This window comes from Thunnus maccoyii, chromosome 21 (genome assembly GCF_910596095.1).
Source record: "Thunnus maccoyii chromosome 21, fThuMac1.1, whole genome shotgun sequence".
NCBI classification, from domain to species: Eukaryota; Metazoa; Chordata; class Actinopteri; order Scombriformes; family Scombridae; genus Thunnus; species Thunnus maccoyii.
In genome coordinates this window covers 8,957,083-8,971,149 of record NC_056553.1, presented here as the reverse complement: position 1 = coordinate 8,971,149, position 14,067 = coordinate 8,957,083, and the positions used below count along the sequence as shown (strand labels likewise).

General features: G+C 43.7%; 2 protein-coding genes across 11 annotated transcripts in view; one reads left to right on the top strand and one right to left on the bottom strand.

The window, feature by feature from the left end:
- The window catches only part of kif9 (kinesin family member 9), a 49,404-nt gene that overhangs the window by 2,538 nt on the left and 32,799 nt on the right, over nt 1–14,067 (bottom strand). Inside the window, exon 21 of one of the 2 annotated variants that reach the window (XM_042399053.1) lies at nt 3,839–4,455. The exons of the other annotated variant lie outside the window; for it this stretch is intronic. The gene's annotated coding sequence lies outside the window, so the exon portion shown is untranslated. Of the gene's footprint in view, nt 1–3,838; nt 4,456–14,067 lie in introns of those variants that run through there. 2 annotated transcript variants of the gene reach the window in all.
- scrib (scribble planar cell polarity protein) overlaps nt 1–14,067 on the top strand; it is a 68,744-nt gene that overhangs the window by 43,713 nt on the left and 10,964 nt on the right. For 5 of the 9 annotated variants that reach the window (XM_042399041.1, XM_042399043.1, XM_042399044.1 and 2 more), the window contains 14 exons: nt 1,101–1,349; nt 1,857–1,967; nt 2,089–2,265; nt 2,352–2,468; nt 2,659–2,847; nt 2,979–3,098; nt 3,775–3,831; nt 4,417–4,473; nt 5,771–5,851; nt 10,235–10,306; nt 11,085–11,138; nt 11,815–11,937; nt 13,122–13,172; nt 13,840–14,007. In XM_042399041.1, the coding sequence (XP_042254975.1) occupies nt 1,101–1,349; nt 1,857–1,967; nt 2,089–2,265; nt 2,352–2,468; nt 2,659–2,847; nt 2,979–3,098; nt 3,775–3,831; nt 4,417–4,473; nt 5,771–5,851; nt 10,235–10,306; nt 11,085–11,138; nt 11,815–11,937; nt 13,122–13,172; nt 13,840–14,007 (1,626 nt within the window). Of the gene's footprint in view, nt 1–1,100; nt 1,350–1,856; nt 1,968–2,088; nt 2,266–2,351; nt 2,469–2,658; nt 2,848–2,978; nt 3,099–3,774; nt 3,832–4,416; nt 4,474–5,770; nt 5,852–9,128; nt 9,546–10,234; nt 10,307–10,461; nt 10,516–11,084; nt 11,139–11,814; nt 11,938–12,634; nt 12,746–13,121; nt 13,173–13,839; nt 14,008–14,067 lie in introns of all 9 variants that reach the window. The other 4 variants (XM_042399050.1, XM_042399042.1, XM_042399046.1 and 1 more) reach the window with 4 other exon arrangements.

Sequence of the window (14,067 nt, the reverse complement as noted above, 5' to 3'; positions counted from 1 at the left end):
ACTGCTCCTACTTGTTAATAACTCTTCTTGCACTCATAACTGTTTCTTTATTCAAATCCTGCTCTCTGACAATCACAAAAAAAGCTTTGTGAATGATCCTCTTTGCTTTTCTTTCTGGGTTTTACTCTTCCCTCTTTTCCGGCAGTTTTTTTTTCATTTTTCTTCCGTCTCTGCGTAGACTGCCTCTTGTTTCTCACTATCTCTCCCTCTGCATGCTCACTAATGCATTAAGTGCATCTCCTTGCCTGCTTGGTGGTGGGTATGGTGTTGGGTTGGAGTGGGCTGAGCCTGTCGCCCCGCTGACATGGTAGACATGTGGGTTACCATTGCAGCGGCCGCGGCAGTATACCAGCCAATGGTAAGAGCTGATACTGTCGGGCCAGTGCTGACCTCTGCTTGTCACTTTGGACCAGAGTGCAGTTTCTAAGGTTGTGCATGCCAGAAAGCTACCCCCTTTATATAATTACAAAACTTAATGTTAACAAACTAACGATGAAGTAGTTTATTTATGACAAGGTACAGTTGTCTAAGGACTTGCCTGCTTGCCTTTGTTGACTTAAGATCAGACTTTTTGGAGGAACTACACACTTCCACTTGTGTTTTAAGTAAATAAAGGCAAGATAGTGGTGGGAAAGTGAACTAAACACACTGAAAGATAGCAGATACAATCACTCATAAAGCTCACTCCAGGGAGTTTCATGACTTTGTTGGGAAAAACTGGTTTCTGCATGCTCGTAGCCTTTCTCCCTCAGGGAAGCTCTGCCAGCTTAAATTGCCTGCAGCAGCCTGCTTTTACCCCTGTACCCTCTTTTTTCTCTGTGCTTGTCCCTGTTACTCTTTATAGGTGTTGGGCTTTTCTTCAAATAACATTACTCACTTTGACGCACTCGAAAAAACTCTCAAATCAGATGTTAAGTAGATTTTCAGAAATAGTTTTGAGTGATGCGGATGTGGAATCTGATGAGACACGCCTGTTGGCACCATGTATTTGTTCTTTAATGTTCGTAATGCCCATGTAACGGTGGCTAATGTGGCCCGTTGTCATTGGGAATGTCCTGGTGGGCTCACACCCTCCGTGGTTGGTTTTACTGTCAATCCAGATCAATGGTGTAGACATGACAGAGGCCAGGCATGACCAGGCAGTAGCGCTCCTTACCGGCACCTCCCCCACCATCGCACTCCTGGTGGAGCGAGACCTAAATGCACCAGGAGGTTCTCCAGGTCAATCCCGGGCACGAGCCCACTCCCCTCCACCCCCAGAACCCTCATATTCTCCAGACCAGGAGGAGGAAGCCCTTTCCCCTCATGGGAACCACCTGAGCCGGATGGAAGATGAGTATCCCATCGAGGTGAGACCTCTGACTCTGAATCGGTTCTTTAATCTGTCGAATGGCTTTTTTAGTTTTATTAGACCATGCTGGAGAACCCTCATCAATGAATTTAGTGTTAATGTTTCTTTATTTGGCTCCTGCCTCATCCTTAATGCTGTCCAGTTCCAGAGAAGATGGTGCATGGTATGAAGGCTTGGTCTAATTAACGATGTACTGTAGAGTGTAGTCCGATCACATCAGCTGTATAATCTCCAACTGTGGTTTCTTAGACTCGTGAACAAAAATCTCCATGTGTAGAAACTGGTCAGTTTGTGTTTGTTTAACAGTCTCTAGATATAGATAGATCTGGACATTACGGTTTCAAACAAGCAGGCTCAAAGACCTCTAATTCCCACTTCTCAGCAGGTTTTCTGTAGTTTACTGTACTTGTGACCTGATGTTTTATTGAGTCACTTTTGTTAGACTTGGACTTTCAGTATTCTCAAAATTTCTCACCGCAACAAATTTTCTACTTGGCGCTAACAGGAAGTGATTCTGATGAAGTCAGGTGGTCCTCTAGGCCTGAGCATCGTGGGAGGAAGTGACCATGCCAGTCATCCATTTGGCATCAATGAACCTGGAGTGTTTATCTCAAAGGTATAACTCTAAAAGAGTCATATAGATCCTTGTTTTCCAGTTTGGTGGGGTTTTTTTTGCCTCTTCTTAAACATGTGGTACTGTTGCCATGGTTACACGGGGTTATGTGTCTCATCATCAGGTGATTCCCCTCGGTCTGGCATGTCAAAGTGGATTGCGTGTTGGCGACAGAATATTAGAGGTGAACGCCATCGACCTGCGTCATGCCACACACCAGGAAGCTGTACGCGCGCTGCTGGCCAACAAGCAGGAGATCCGTATGTTAGTGCGGAGGGACCCTTCACCACCTGGGATGCAGGTGAGGTAGACCACACAAATATGTAATATAGAGACACACAGATGCAGTCTGCCTTTGCCTAATGAGCGGTCTCTATGTTGTTGCAGGAAATTGTGATCCAGAAGCAGCCGGGGGAGAAGCTTGGTATCAGTATTCGTGGGGGGGCCAAGGGTCATGCAGGAAACCCGTTTGACCCCACAGATGAGGGCATTTTTATCTCTAAGGTATTGAAACTACAGTAGTACCACAACTGAAGTACACAGATTTTAAGCTGCATTTAACATTCGGTTATTCAATTTAATTGGCCAAAATTCCAGTTATATTATTACATCATTAGATAATAAAGGCAGGCAGCTGTACTCATTTGTATGACACCACATGTTAAAACTTGTGCTTTGATTGATATTCATATAGGTGAGTTCAAGTGGTGCAGCTGCCAGAGACGGCCGACTGCAGGTTGGCATGCGCATCCTCGAGGTGAACAACCACAGCCTGCTGGGGATGACGCACACAGAGGCAGTGCGAGTGCTTCGGGCCATTGGAGACTCTCTGGTCATGCTGGTGTGTGACGGCTTTGATCCACAAAACCTGGCCACCGTGGAGGTGAGACACCATGACGAGCGTGTATTTATACAACATTATTAGAGACAGTTGAGGGGTAGAGAACTAAATAAACTCTTAAGGAATGCATGTATGTCATTGTTAAACAAACTTCTCCATGTGTATTTTTCCAGGCGTCCCCTGGCACCATTGCCAACCCGTTTGCAGCAGGCATCGTCCGTAAGAACAGTATGGAGAGCATCTCCTCTATAGACAGAGACCTGAGCCCCGAGGAGATAGATATCATGCAAAAGGTATAACACAATTATACACAATTATAAATTTATAACACTAAAATGATCTGTGCAGTTAAGGTCAGGTATCGGCACTTATAGAAATTATGTAAAGCGCTACCTACCACTCAGTTTGTACACTGGGAAGTCAGTACCGTACATTTAACTAGACCTTTATGTGCTAATCATCCACATACCAGGAAGCAGCTTGGTGAGTTTGTGAGCGCGGCAGCCAAGTCGACACATGAATCAAATGTTTTGTTCAGCGATTCTGTCGCATCAACACTGTGCTACCACAGCAATTTGGTGTTAGCAGGTGGAGTTTTCAACAACAGCAGAGTTTCACTCACTCCAATCATGCACCAGAGCACCCGGAAAGCACCAGCGCAGTTGTTTATTTTGTCTAGATTAGCTTTTGGGAGACTGCCCGCACTAAAGGAATGTACGGGCCTGTCGATTTATTAAATGCTAGGTTCTGTTGATCCTTCACACACAATTAGATCAGTGCAGTTTTTTAGTGTTTACTGAGCTTTTAATAGTTTATTGGAGTCACACATGTTTGATATACAATCAGAAAATCCAGCATTACACGTGAAAATAGCCTTGGTTTAGCAGGTAGTGCTTCTGCTAAAGATTAAAGGATGAACAGTAGCCATTTCATGGGATTGTAAGGATGTTAAATCTTGCTCTTCTCCAGGAGTCTGAGATGGTGAGAGAGACATCGCAGTGGGAGCGAGAAGAGATGGAGAAAGTGGTAAGTGAAACTGAAAATCCATTACTGTTTTTGGGAATCTAGAGGTAGAATTGTATGTCAGATCAGCAGATAGATGGCAATACAGCGAGGCAAGAGAATTAGACTTTTGCTCCATCATAGCTCAGAAAAATACCAAACACGGGTGCTTCAGACAGCAGGGTGGAGCTTTGCTCAGGTCCGTCTTTTATCGGGTGAATGAAGCTTCTCGTCTGCACCCTGTGTGGTTATTGTGTTTGACAGAACTATTCCTGTAATGTCCCACCTTGCATGCTTTTTCTGCTCCCATAGCTAATGAATAGAGTACTTTTTAATGTGTGCGGATTCTATCCTTTCTTTCCCTTCTGTTTTTCTCTCATCTCTCCTTTACTTTTGGTGTGTTTGGTGTGATATGAAATCATCCAATCATCCCATCATCTCCATACCACTCTTCCACTGTTATTTTATCTCTTACTTCACCCTCTGTAACACTGTCACTCCTCCACCGTCTCATTTCACTTCATCGCATTTACTGTGTGGCTGTGTGGTTGGGTGTCTTCCCTTCTGTACTCTCCTCCTCCTCCTCCTCTCCTTCCTTTCTTGGTGAAGGAGCGTATGCGCTTGGAGCGAGAGGAGGCAACTCGCCTGCTAGAAGAGGAGACAGAGGTGAGACACTCCTCAACAACAAGTCCTCAGACAAAACTTCCTGTCTGTGTAAAATGGTGGTCTGACCACATTACCACAGCACTCCCTCCACAGGAGGTTACCATGTCACTCATCCCTGGATTTTCAGGGAAAATACATTATTTTTTAGTTTTTCTTGAATAAATTGGTCCTGAGCACATGTTCAAACTGGCTTACTGGGTTACTGGAGAAGGACCTCAGCAAGGCGAACAGGTGAAAGGTTAAAAAAACACCACAGACTCACTTATTGGCAGATAAGTATTTGACTTGTTAGGACACTCAAACTGCTACAATAGGCAGTGTTTGTGAGTGAAAAGCGAGCAGAGGGCATTGCCCTACAGGTTACTTGAGGTTAAAGTTAGCATTGAGATAAAAATAAATAAATAAACAGCCCTGATTTTTTTTTGTTTGTTTTTTTTTTTTTTAATGCAAGGAGGTGAGTTGGTGTTGGTTGTTTCAGATAAAGGATAGATGAAGGAAGTCCAGTTTGAGTAACAGTCCATGAGTTTGAAGGTTTATCAGAAGCCAAAACACCACAGAGAGGTTTATAATACTGTGACACAAGATTTTATTGTAGAAATACAGTATTCACATTACACATTACACACACACATTACATTAAGGAATCTATCAGATTTGTGCGCTTGCACATATTTGCCTTAAGGGGCCTTATAGTTCTTCCAACGTGCCCGTCAGATGGTCTGTGCGCAGCCATTTCTGTAACTTTCCGACACCGACGAGCCGACAACACACCTCATGCGGTGATTGGGCAGCGATGCGAAAGTGAGAAAGGAGCCAGTGTTTGAACCTTCTCTCTAGCTCTCCTTGTGTGAACAACCGAGTGCAACACTAATCTCTTCCAGGAGACTGTCTGAAAATATGTGCTTTTATTCCCACATTTTAATATCACGTCTCCCCCTCCCCTCTCTCTATCACGGTCGGCTTCACAGGCAGACATTAAATACATAGCACCAAAATTTTTGCCAGCTTAACCTACTAACCGGAGGCAACCTTAGAGCCACATTCAGCCCCCAAAGTGACTGAACCTGAACTGACTAAACCCCTTAAATACTAACTTGACTGTAGATGTGTGACATGTACCTTTACTAGGCCCCAGTAAGCTCCTGTAATTTCAATTATTATGAACAGCATATCCATATTACTTAAACTTCAAGTCATAATCTCTGCCAGTAAAAATAATTCACTTTTAATTGCTTGTTGTATGATAAACCTCAGCTAAGACCTTCTCTCACCGCTGGCTTTATGTATTCTCCTGTAGAACATTGGCACTGGACCTCTAAAACTTGACTACAAAACCCTGGCTGCGCTGCCCACCACCAGTCTGCAGAGGGTCAACAGGGTGAGTCTCTCTTCATGTTCTTGTGTCTTCAGACGGTGGTTAAAGATCCGGTTTTTAACACCAAAATTAGGTTTACGTATCACGTTCGTCCTGCTTTTCATTCATGTTTGAAAACGAGTGCGGTGTTCTCACTCATGACTCGTTTCCTCTGAGTTGTGAATTGTATTCTTGCGCGAGCTATGTCGGAAATGGCCTCCGTCGCTCAGAATAGACCTCCTCATGGAATCCCTTGTGTTTATGTCCCGGGAAACTCTGAGCTGACCAGTTGCCCCTCCGGGAGCAGGAATGTTAACCTCCTCTCCATGTGCATAACCCCAAGTCAACAAAACCGACTACCAACCTCAGGCTCCAAGGCCAAACCCAGAGTGATATAACTGTGTCATGAATCGGTTAACAAGAGCAGAAGTGGAGGAATAACATGAAGACCAAGGACCGATCAAGATGTTTGTATAAGAAACTTGAAGGTCGAACTCATCTGGAGGAATAGAAGAACGTGGAAATGAAAGGAAGCGTGGCCAAAGGATGACACACGGTTTGATAAAAGCGTCTGTGTGTGAGTGAGTTGGCAAGATGGGGGAAGGGGACAGCTGCCCACTATCAACCAGCCTATCCTCTGCGATATTTTAAACCTGCATCTGGCTCTGAATTGGACGGAGAGGCTCTTGTGTGGGTGGGTGGGGTGCCAGACGGTTTGGGGAGGGTCTCGTCTAAGAGGAACAGACGAGTGTTTCCGTTAAGAGTTCCCAGAGTCCTCGGAGGAGTTACTTTGAGTGGACATACAGGACAGTCCAGCCACCATCCTACAGTGAGTATAAACATACAGAGAGAAGAAGAGTTTTACCCTTTTTTTTTTCATTTTTCTTTCCTCTCTCACTTCTTCTTTTGTTGTATTTGTCTCTTTTTTTTTTCCTTCATTGATTTCTGTGCGTCATTCACTCATCACCCTTACTTTGATCCAGCTGTGTGTCTGCATTAGGCGCCATGTTGAGGATTTTATTTTAACTTAGTTGTCTGTTCTGTCATTCTCTCCTAAACACGTATCTTTGAACAACTTTGAACAATATCTAGTTATATTAAAAGTTGCACTTCTGTATAAAATTAATGTAAACTTCTGAAGACTTTTAGATCTACCTATCAGACGTTGGTGTGTCCTACTTGTAGATCTCTGGCCTGTTAAATCATAGAAGAACTTAACCTACATATCACAGGCAGCTGTTCACACTCTCTGCATGGATTTGCTGCTCCAGCACGCATGCTCCTGTTCAAACTGTATCACAGTGACCCTTTGAGGCTGCCTGTAATTTGTTAGTAAAGGTTAAGCTGAAAACTAAAGACAGTTCTCGCTGATTTCATGATGGTTTAGCAGCTGATAAATCCAAACTCTGTTAATGAATGAAGCGATACGCAGAATGTTGGAAAAAGTCTGTACGTACACCCTAAATTACACTTGAGTCACAGAGCTAAGCATCCGATTTTCTCAAAAATAAGTATTCAAATTGAGTGTACAACTGTGTTAAAAGGCCAAAACTACTTTTTAATCAGTTATAGTTTAATGTAATTCTATCTGGCTGAATATCCTTTTTTTTGGAAGAAGTGCAGCATGATGTGTTTATTACTGGTGTTTTCTACGTGTTTAAAATCAAACTCAAGACTAGAACTATCTATTGTACGAGTATAAATTGTTCAGTTCTCTGTTCCTTTGACCTGCACTCCTTCCCCCCTGGCTTGCTCAGTGTGTTGGCATGCTGGCGAGCTAGCTGCCTCGCTTTTCTCTCACACACCAAAAACCCCAGCTGTCCCTCACAGTCTGGATCGGTGCCAAAAGGGCACTCGTTCACATTCCATCCCATTGACCCTCATCACACCACCGACTCTTATAGTCAGCATGTAGAGAGCCACATTACTGCTTCACAATGCGTGTATTAGGCCAGCTATTTTTAATTACCGCCACATATGTCAAGGGCACATCTTTGTAAATGCTGAAGTTGTTTGTGTAGTTAAATAGTTTAGGTATTTTTAGGTTTTGGGTGTGTAAAAACATGACACTTGTAAGGTTGCACTTAGAGTGTCGGGTGTCTCTTCTGTTACATGAGTTGAGTTAAACATCATGTATTTTCTCCTCAAATGCAGTGACATCAGCAGGCTTCTCCGTTAAGTACAGTAGTAGGAGTTGAAGGTGCCCGAATGTCTCACTGCTCTGATAATATGGTTATTTAAGGCCGGGGCCAAGAGCCTGGACTGCAGTAATGTGGCCATTAGTCCTGCAGCACACATAGCCAGTTATCACGTCATGAATGATGAGCACTGAGAAACCTATCTTCAGGAAAGATTTAGTGATGTGAGTGACTCTTTATAGCAGCTAGAGGCTTGTGTGTCAAATGTCTATTCAGAGAACCACATCGTAAGACACACTGTAGGGGAACTTCTCTTCTATTTGTTGTTTCAGATAGTTATTTTGGTTACGTGTTTTCTTGCTGTATTTGTTTCAAGTTGAACCCAGACTAAATGAAGATAAAACACACCTTCCTTTGTAGATCTATTTTAGATTTCCTCACAAATGTCCCTAAAGGATAATTCCAGTTTATCACAACTTGAGCTGATAGTGTTGCACTCAACAACAGTCATTGTTGAAGTCTAGAAATGGCAGTAACATCGCTATAAAGAACTCACACTTAGTAAAAAAGAACAAAAAAACACGAGCAGTCTTATTTGGAAGAAAAAATGAAGGTGATCAGTGAAATTACAAAGCACAAAACAGCACATTGCCAGATGATGTCACATAGCGTTGTTGAGCCTCTTTCAATTTTTTTGGCGGACGACTGGTGCAAATCAAACGAACAAGACTGTTCGTTTTTTTTCATGTAGAGCTAATGTCAGTCTAAACACCCCCATAGTCATAAGTATTCACTTCTCCTGTGAAATGAGGTAATATTGCCTACATGTTAATTCATGTTAATGGTAATACCTTTTATTATTATTGTTAAACACTGTCTAGTAATAATAGTGTAATTATTATAATCCAGCTGCTGTTTTGTCAGATCATTGCAATTTGGTGATGGAGACGTTTGTTAAACATTGTAATAAACCTGAAAAACCTTTAACCTCCATGTTAAAACCAGACTGACTTAGTGTCTCCTCTATTGTTTTAAAACTCAGCTTTTATTCTGTTACTTTTGTGTGAGTTACTTCAACTCGTTTCATCTTTGTGTCTCCTGTCATTCCTCTATTTTGTCAGTTTACTGTATGTGTCCTCCTTCTTTCCTTTGCTCCTGTTCAGTCCTCTACTTCTGTAAGTCTGACTGCTCCCATGGAGGCCCCCCTGCAGGCCCAGTACAGAGCCCCAGTAGAGCCCCCGGGCTTCAGCTTAGACCACCCCACAAATCCCCTCAGCCACATGGACCCCGAGTCCTGCCCCAGTCTGATCACGGAGAACGATTATCTTCGAGGATCCCAATTCTCCCCTAACGGAACCTCCACCGCCGACAGCATTTGCTCGACAACAACTATCGATTCAACATTTGTACCTGAAGAGGAGGAATGCCTGGTGGACTCTCAGCCTATCTGCTTCAAAGAGAACCCATTCTTGGTGGCTAATCGCAAAGGAAAGAGCCTTCCTCCTGGAGAGCAGATCCTGTCAGGGCCTCCCGTGGGTTACGGGAAGCAAGGCCAACTGCAGCCCTGGTTGTTCAGCAAGGCAAGCCGCCTGCCTGAGTGTGGTTTGGAGGCAGCATGGTGTGTTACTGCGCACAGTTTGTTGTGTTTCTCACTTATTTCCCTTGAACTGGGTCACAGGGTTTTCTTCTAACAGTGATCACAAGAATTGTCTGCTGCATTTACCATTTGGCTGCGTTTACCAAAGCACTACAGAGTAACAAAAGTTAGTAAGATATCTTTTGTATGGTTGGCCCAAATTGGAATCAAACCACCAAACTTGGCTTTATTAGTGATACGCTTTACTCATTGCTTTTCAAGAAGGATTCATGGGCTAAAAAGTGGTGCACAAGGCCTTTTTCTCCAAGGAAATGTGTCCAGGTTGTGTTTATTAATCTCAGTGTAACAACCAGCTGAACTGGTGCATGTTTTTGCCGTGAGCACAGAGCTTGTAGCATCTTGTGAGGTATTTAGGCACATAGTTGGTACATGGTGGGGATCGACTGGAATGTGTGTCCCAACAGCTGCGTCGGAGGTCATGAGTCACGAAGGAACATGGCCTCCAAAACGCAGGAGCTTCTTGTTGGTTGAATTTACTGGAGGATCAGCTCACTACAGGACTAACCAGTGAAATTTGTTTCCCTTGCCTCCTTGTTACTACACAGTTTTTTCAGTGCACTGGGTGAAAGTAAGAGCAGCTGTTAAGTGTGTTTTTGGTGTTTGTTTTTCCAGGCGCCTTCCTCTGATTACACCAGGACTGAGAGCCCAATCAGAGAAGCACCATACTCTCCTACGATCCAACCGGTGAGCAGCTTTAACACCCAGCACTCCTCACCCTTTGTTCATCATCCGCTTTCATATCATATCTCTACTTTATTTTCTCCTTTTCCATGAGTCACTTGTAGCTCCATAGAAAGTATTTTACAGTTTACCCTTTTGACCTTTCCTCCCACTCGTAGCCCAGCGACCATTCTTCCAACAGCTCCACGTGTGCTGGCAGGGAGACCCGTTTTGTAAGTGGGTCTTGTCGCCCTCTCTGCTCTGGCCTGGATTTTTTTAAGGACATGTGCCGCTGCTCTGAGCGCCATATCTGTTAATAAAACATAACTAGTTCAGCTATCATGTCTGCCACAGTTGTACCGGCCTGAAAAGCATGTGACTGCTTCTCCATGGTCAGCTGATTACTGATGCTTTGCCTCATGAAGACTGGATGTGCGTTAGAGGTCTAGATTTATTGACTTGATTGTCCTTTATGTCTACTTACAGTTATGTCTTAATATTCAAAGGATGATGGTGAAATAAAAAGTTGTGTTTTACCAGTCAAGTTGAATATTATATATACTTTACAAGAGAAGATAAAGGTCCCCAATAAGTTCTCAAATTGGCTCATGGTGAACCCTGGTGTTGCACCGTTTGAGTGTCTTTACTTGGCGTTGCATCGTCATAAAGAAACTCCCACAGTTCAAGTATAGTGACTGTATGCACCGTGTGTTGAAAGTCAAGTGGAAGGTACCACTGCATGCTTTCAATATCATTGTCATCATTTTTCATTTATTTATTTATTTTATTTTATTTTTTGCAGGCAAACATTCATTACACCTCCACTCCCACTGCAAAGGACAACACGCCATCATCCGTGAGTGTCTATGGAGCTCAGAAACAAAATGTTAAGAAAAGGAATTTTAGAATAGAGTTGGGCTGATTGTACTGGTTTACCAATATATCAGGCCAATATAATGACATTTTAGTAAATCTTTATTAGAGAAACTGTGATTCCTTTTTCAAGCCTAAAAGCCACAATAAACTCATTAAATTTCCACTTAAACGTATCCGCGTGCAAAGCACTGTTGTAAATAATAAAAGTGATAATGGCTGAATTTCATTTAACTGTTTTGGTTTTGGTCAACACACCGTCATGTTACTTACTGGGGCACTTGAATAAAGTAACACCTATGCTTTTCCTACTATGACATGTTAAAATGTCTGTGGTGTAAAAGGCTGTTTGGCCCTTGTGTGACCAGTCTGAAAGAGAGTTTTGGTCTCATGATCCAGCTTCAGAAGCTTTTCCACCTAAGAGTAAATTTCTGAAGGGACTTTTAATGCTTGTAATGGTTTGATATAAAAATCAAAATACTTTAAATTCTATTCAGACTGAAGGTAGCTGTTTAGAAATTCAAAACTCCATAGACAAAAAATCTGAATGGTAATTTACACTCTGATTCATTTCCACCTTTCATTTTGAGTTGTCATTCATCCCAGTTTGCTGTTTATTTTTACGTTTTAACTGATCTCTTATGTATTTCTCTCTCCAGACGCGACCAGGTGCCATCCAGCCAGTTGGGCGTGTGCGGCCAAGTACCTCTCCGGCCACTCCGGACAGCCACAGTCCCAACCCCTTCCAGCATGGCCCCTCCCCCTTCAACTCCCAGACCTCTGTAAGACCCCTCACCACCACGTAGGGCTGCTCTTTGGCCACTCTCAGTTCTGTGCCGCTGGCACCTTCCCAAAACACTCAAATGGTGTCTAATAGCAGCGCAGCAGAGATAAAGATAATTATGGCACAAGAATGATTTTTGTTTCTAAATGAGGCGCCAACCAAAGAAAGGAAGACTTTGAATATTAATGCAGGGGGAGCTGAGTCAGCGCAGGTGCTGCTGGCAGGGACCTCCAGGCACACCTGGAGGTTAATCTGTATTTGGAGCATCCAGTCCAACTGCTCCTGAATCAGACATAATTGCAGCTACCTGAAATGTTCCTCTCATTTCTTCTTTCGGCAAGCAGCATAACTGAATTGGTAAATAATGAAGAAGCTATGATTTCATCTCACGTCTTCCTGATTGTTTCACAAAGGTGCTCATACAAAAAAATCTGTCATGGCTTTGAACTTTCCAAGCCCTACTGTCTGTCTGTCTTTGGCATACTTCCCCCCTTTCACACACGAAACCAGCCGCCATGCCGTTCACCTGTTCTCCTCCACAGTCTTCTTCAACTTTGCTGGTTTTTTTCATCGTCTACCCTTTCCTCCATGTCTCTGTCTGTCTGTCCTCCCCACCCACCTCTTCTTCTTCCCCTCGGCTCCTTTACCATATGGTCCTCCCTTACCTTCCATGCCCCTCCAACCTCCCCCTGCAGCCTCGCGCCCCCTCCCCCACCTCGCCTGACGAGTTCCCCATGAATGTCAAGCAGGCATACAAGGCGTTTGCCGCCGTGCCTCGCTCACTGGCAGTGCTGGAGCCGCCGCAGGTAGGCCGTGCTGCCCGGACTTGCTCGGGTCACAACAACAAAGCATGCTGTGCTGATTGGTTGGTCTCGCCCCGCCCCTTCCTGACTGGAGCAGGCTGTCCTTAACAGAGCCTGCGCTGTGTCGGGGGGCCTGTGAAGTGCTGTGACGTGTGGAATGCGTTCATCGTTGGTTTTGTACTCCAGTGCCATCATCTGTCATACTGGTGTTGACTCTTGATCCATTCGTCCATCCATGTGTGGCTCGTGTACTAATCTTCAGTCCCCTTGTTATATATTAATTCCCAGCTGCTAATGAGTCTGCCTGCTCTGTATCTCTGTCTTCGTCAAGATTCTCCTTTATTTTGCTAACACTCCTATTTTCTGCTCTGCCCAACAGGACGTGTATGGTGTGAGGAACAATATCCACCCAAAGCAACCTTCTCCAGAGGTGAGTAAACAGACTGACTGAAATATTTGAAGCACAGCTGTCTGTAGTACAGTATTGGCCCGAATATAAGGCGATATTTTTTTCGTTATTGCATTTGCAAAAACTACACGTTTTCATGTTCACATCAAATATTCTTCAAGTACATTTATAGTGTGTTTTATTGTTGGATTGCCCTAAAGAGTTTTTAGGAAGCCAGTTGCAACATACAGAAATTTCAGACAGTTTGTGTGATGTGTTTTGCTGCCATAAAGGAAATAAATGCCTAATGATGGAACAAGTTTCTTCCAACATCTTTACTACATAAACAGAGCATCAAGCAGCCAAGAAATATTTCTGCCACAAAATGTCATGATGAAGAGCTCAAAACTGAAAAATGTTAATATTCAGTCTGAGGACCATCTTCTTCTTGAATCAATAATTTCTGTGGTCTGAAAGTGTTTTCCATCTTCAAAAAGTTTTAGACAGTTTCCAAACTGTTTCCAAAAACAGATGTTTGAAAAGTGGGTGGGGAGTCATCTTTTATTCGAGCCAATACAATATTTAACAAATGAATATTGAATTTTCAGCAGTGTAAATCTGCTCAAAAGTGTACTGCGGTGATTAAAGAAAACCCGCTGGCTTTTAGCCATCTTAGACAGTCTGGTGACAACCTGTGTGGCTTTTTCAGCCTGAGTTGATCAACGAGGTGTTTGATGATGACATAGAGGGTCAGGAGGGAGCTGGCACGGGTGAGACCAGCAAGGTCTCGCCCCGGCCCTCCCTCTCACCTGACCGTCGGGAGTATATGAGTCTGGCAGCAGTGCCTCATCTCTCCAGGGCGTCCCTGGACCTTCAGGTACCCACCGCCTCCACCACAGCTAGAGCAGCCCTATCCTTCATCTGAGCTGCGGTGTGC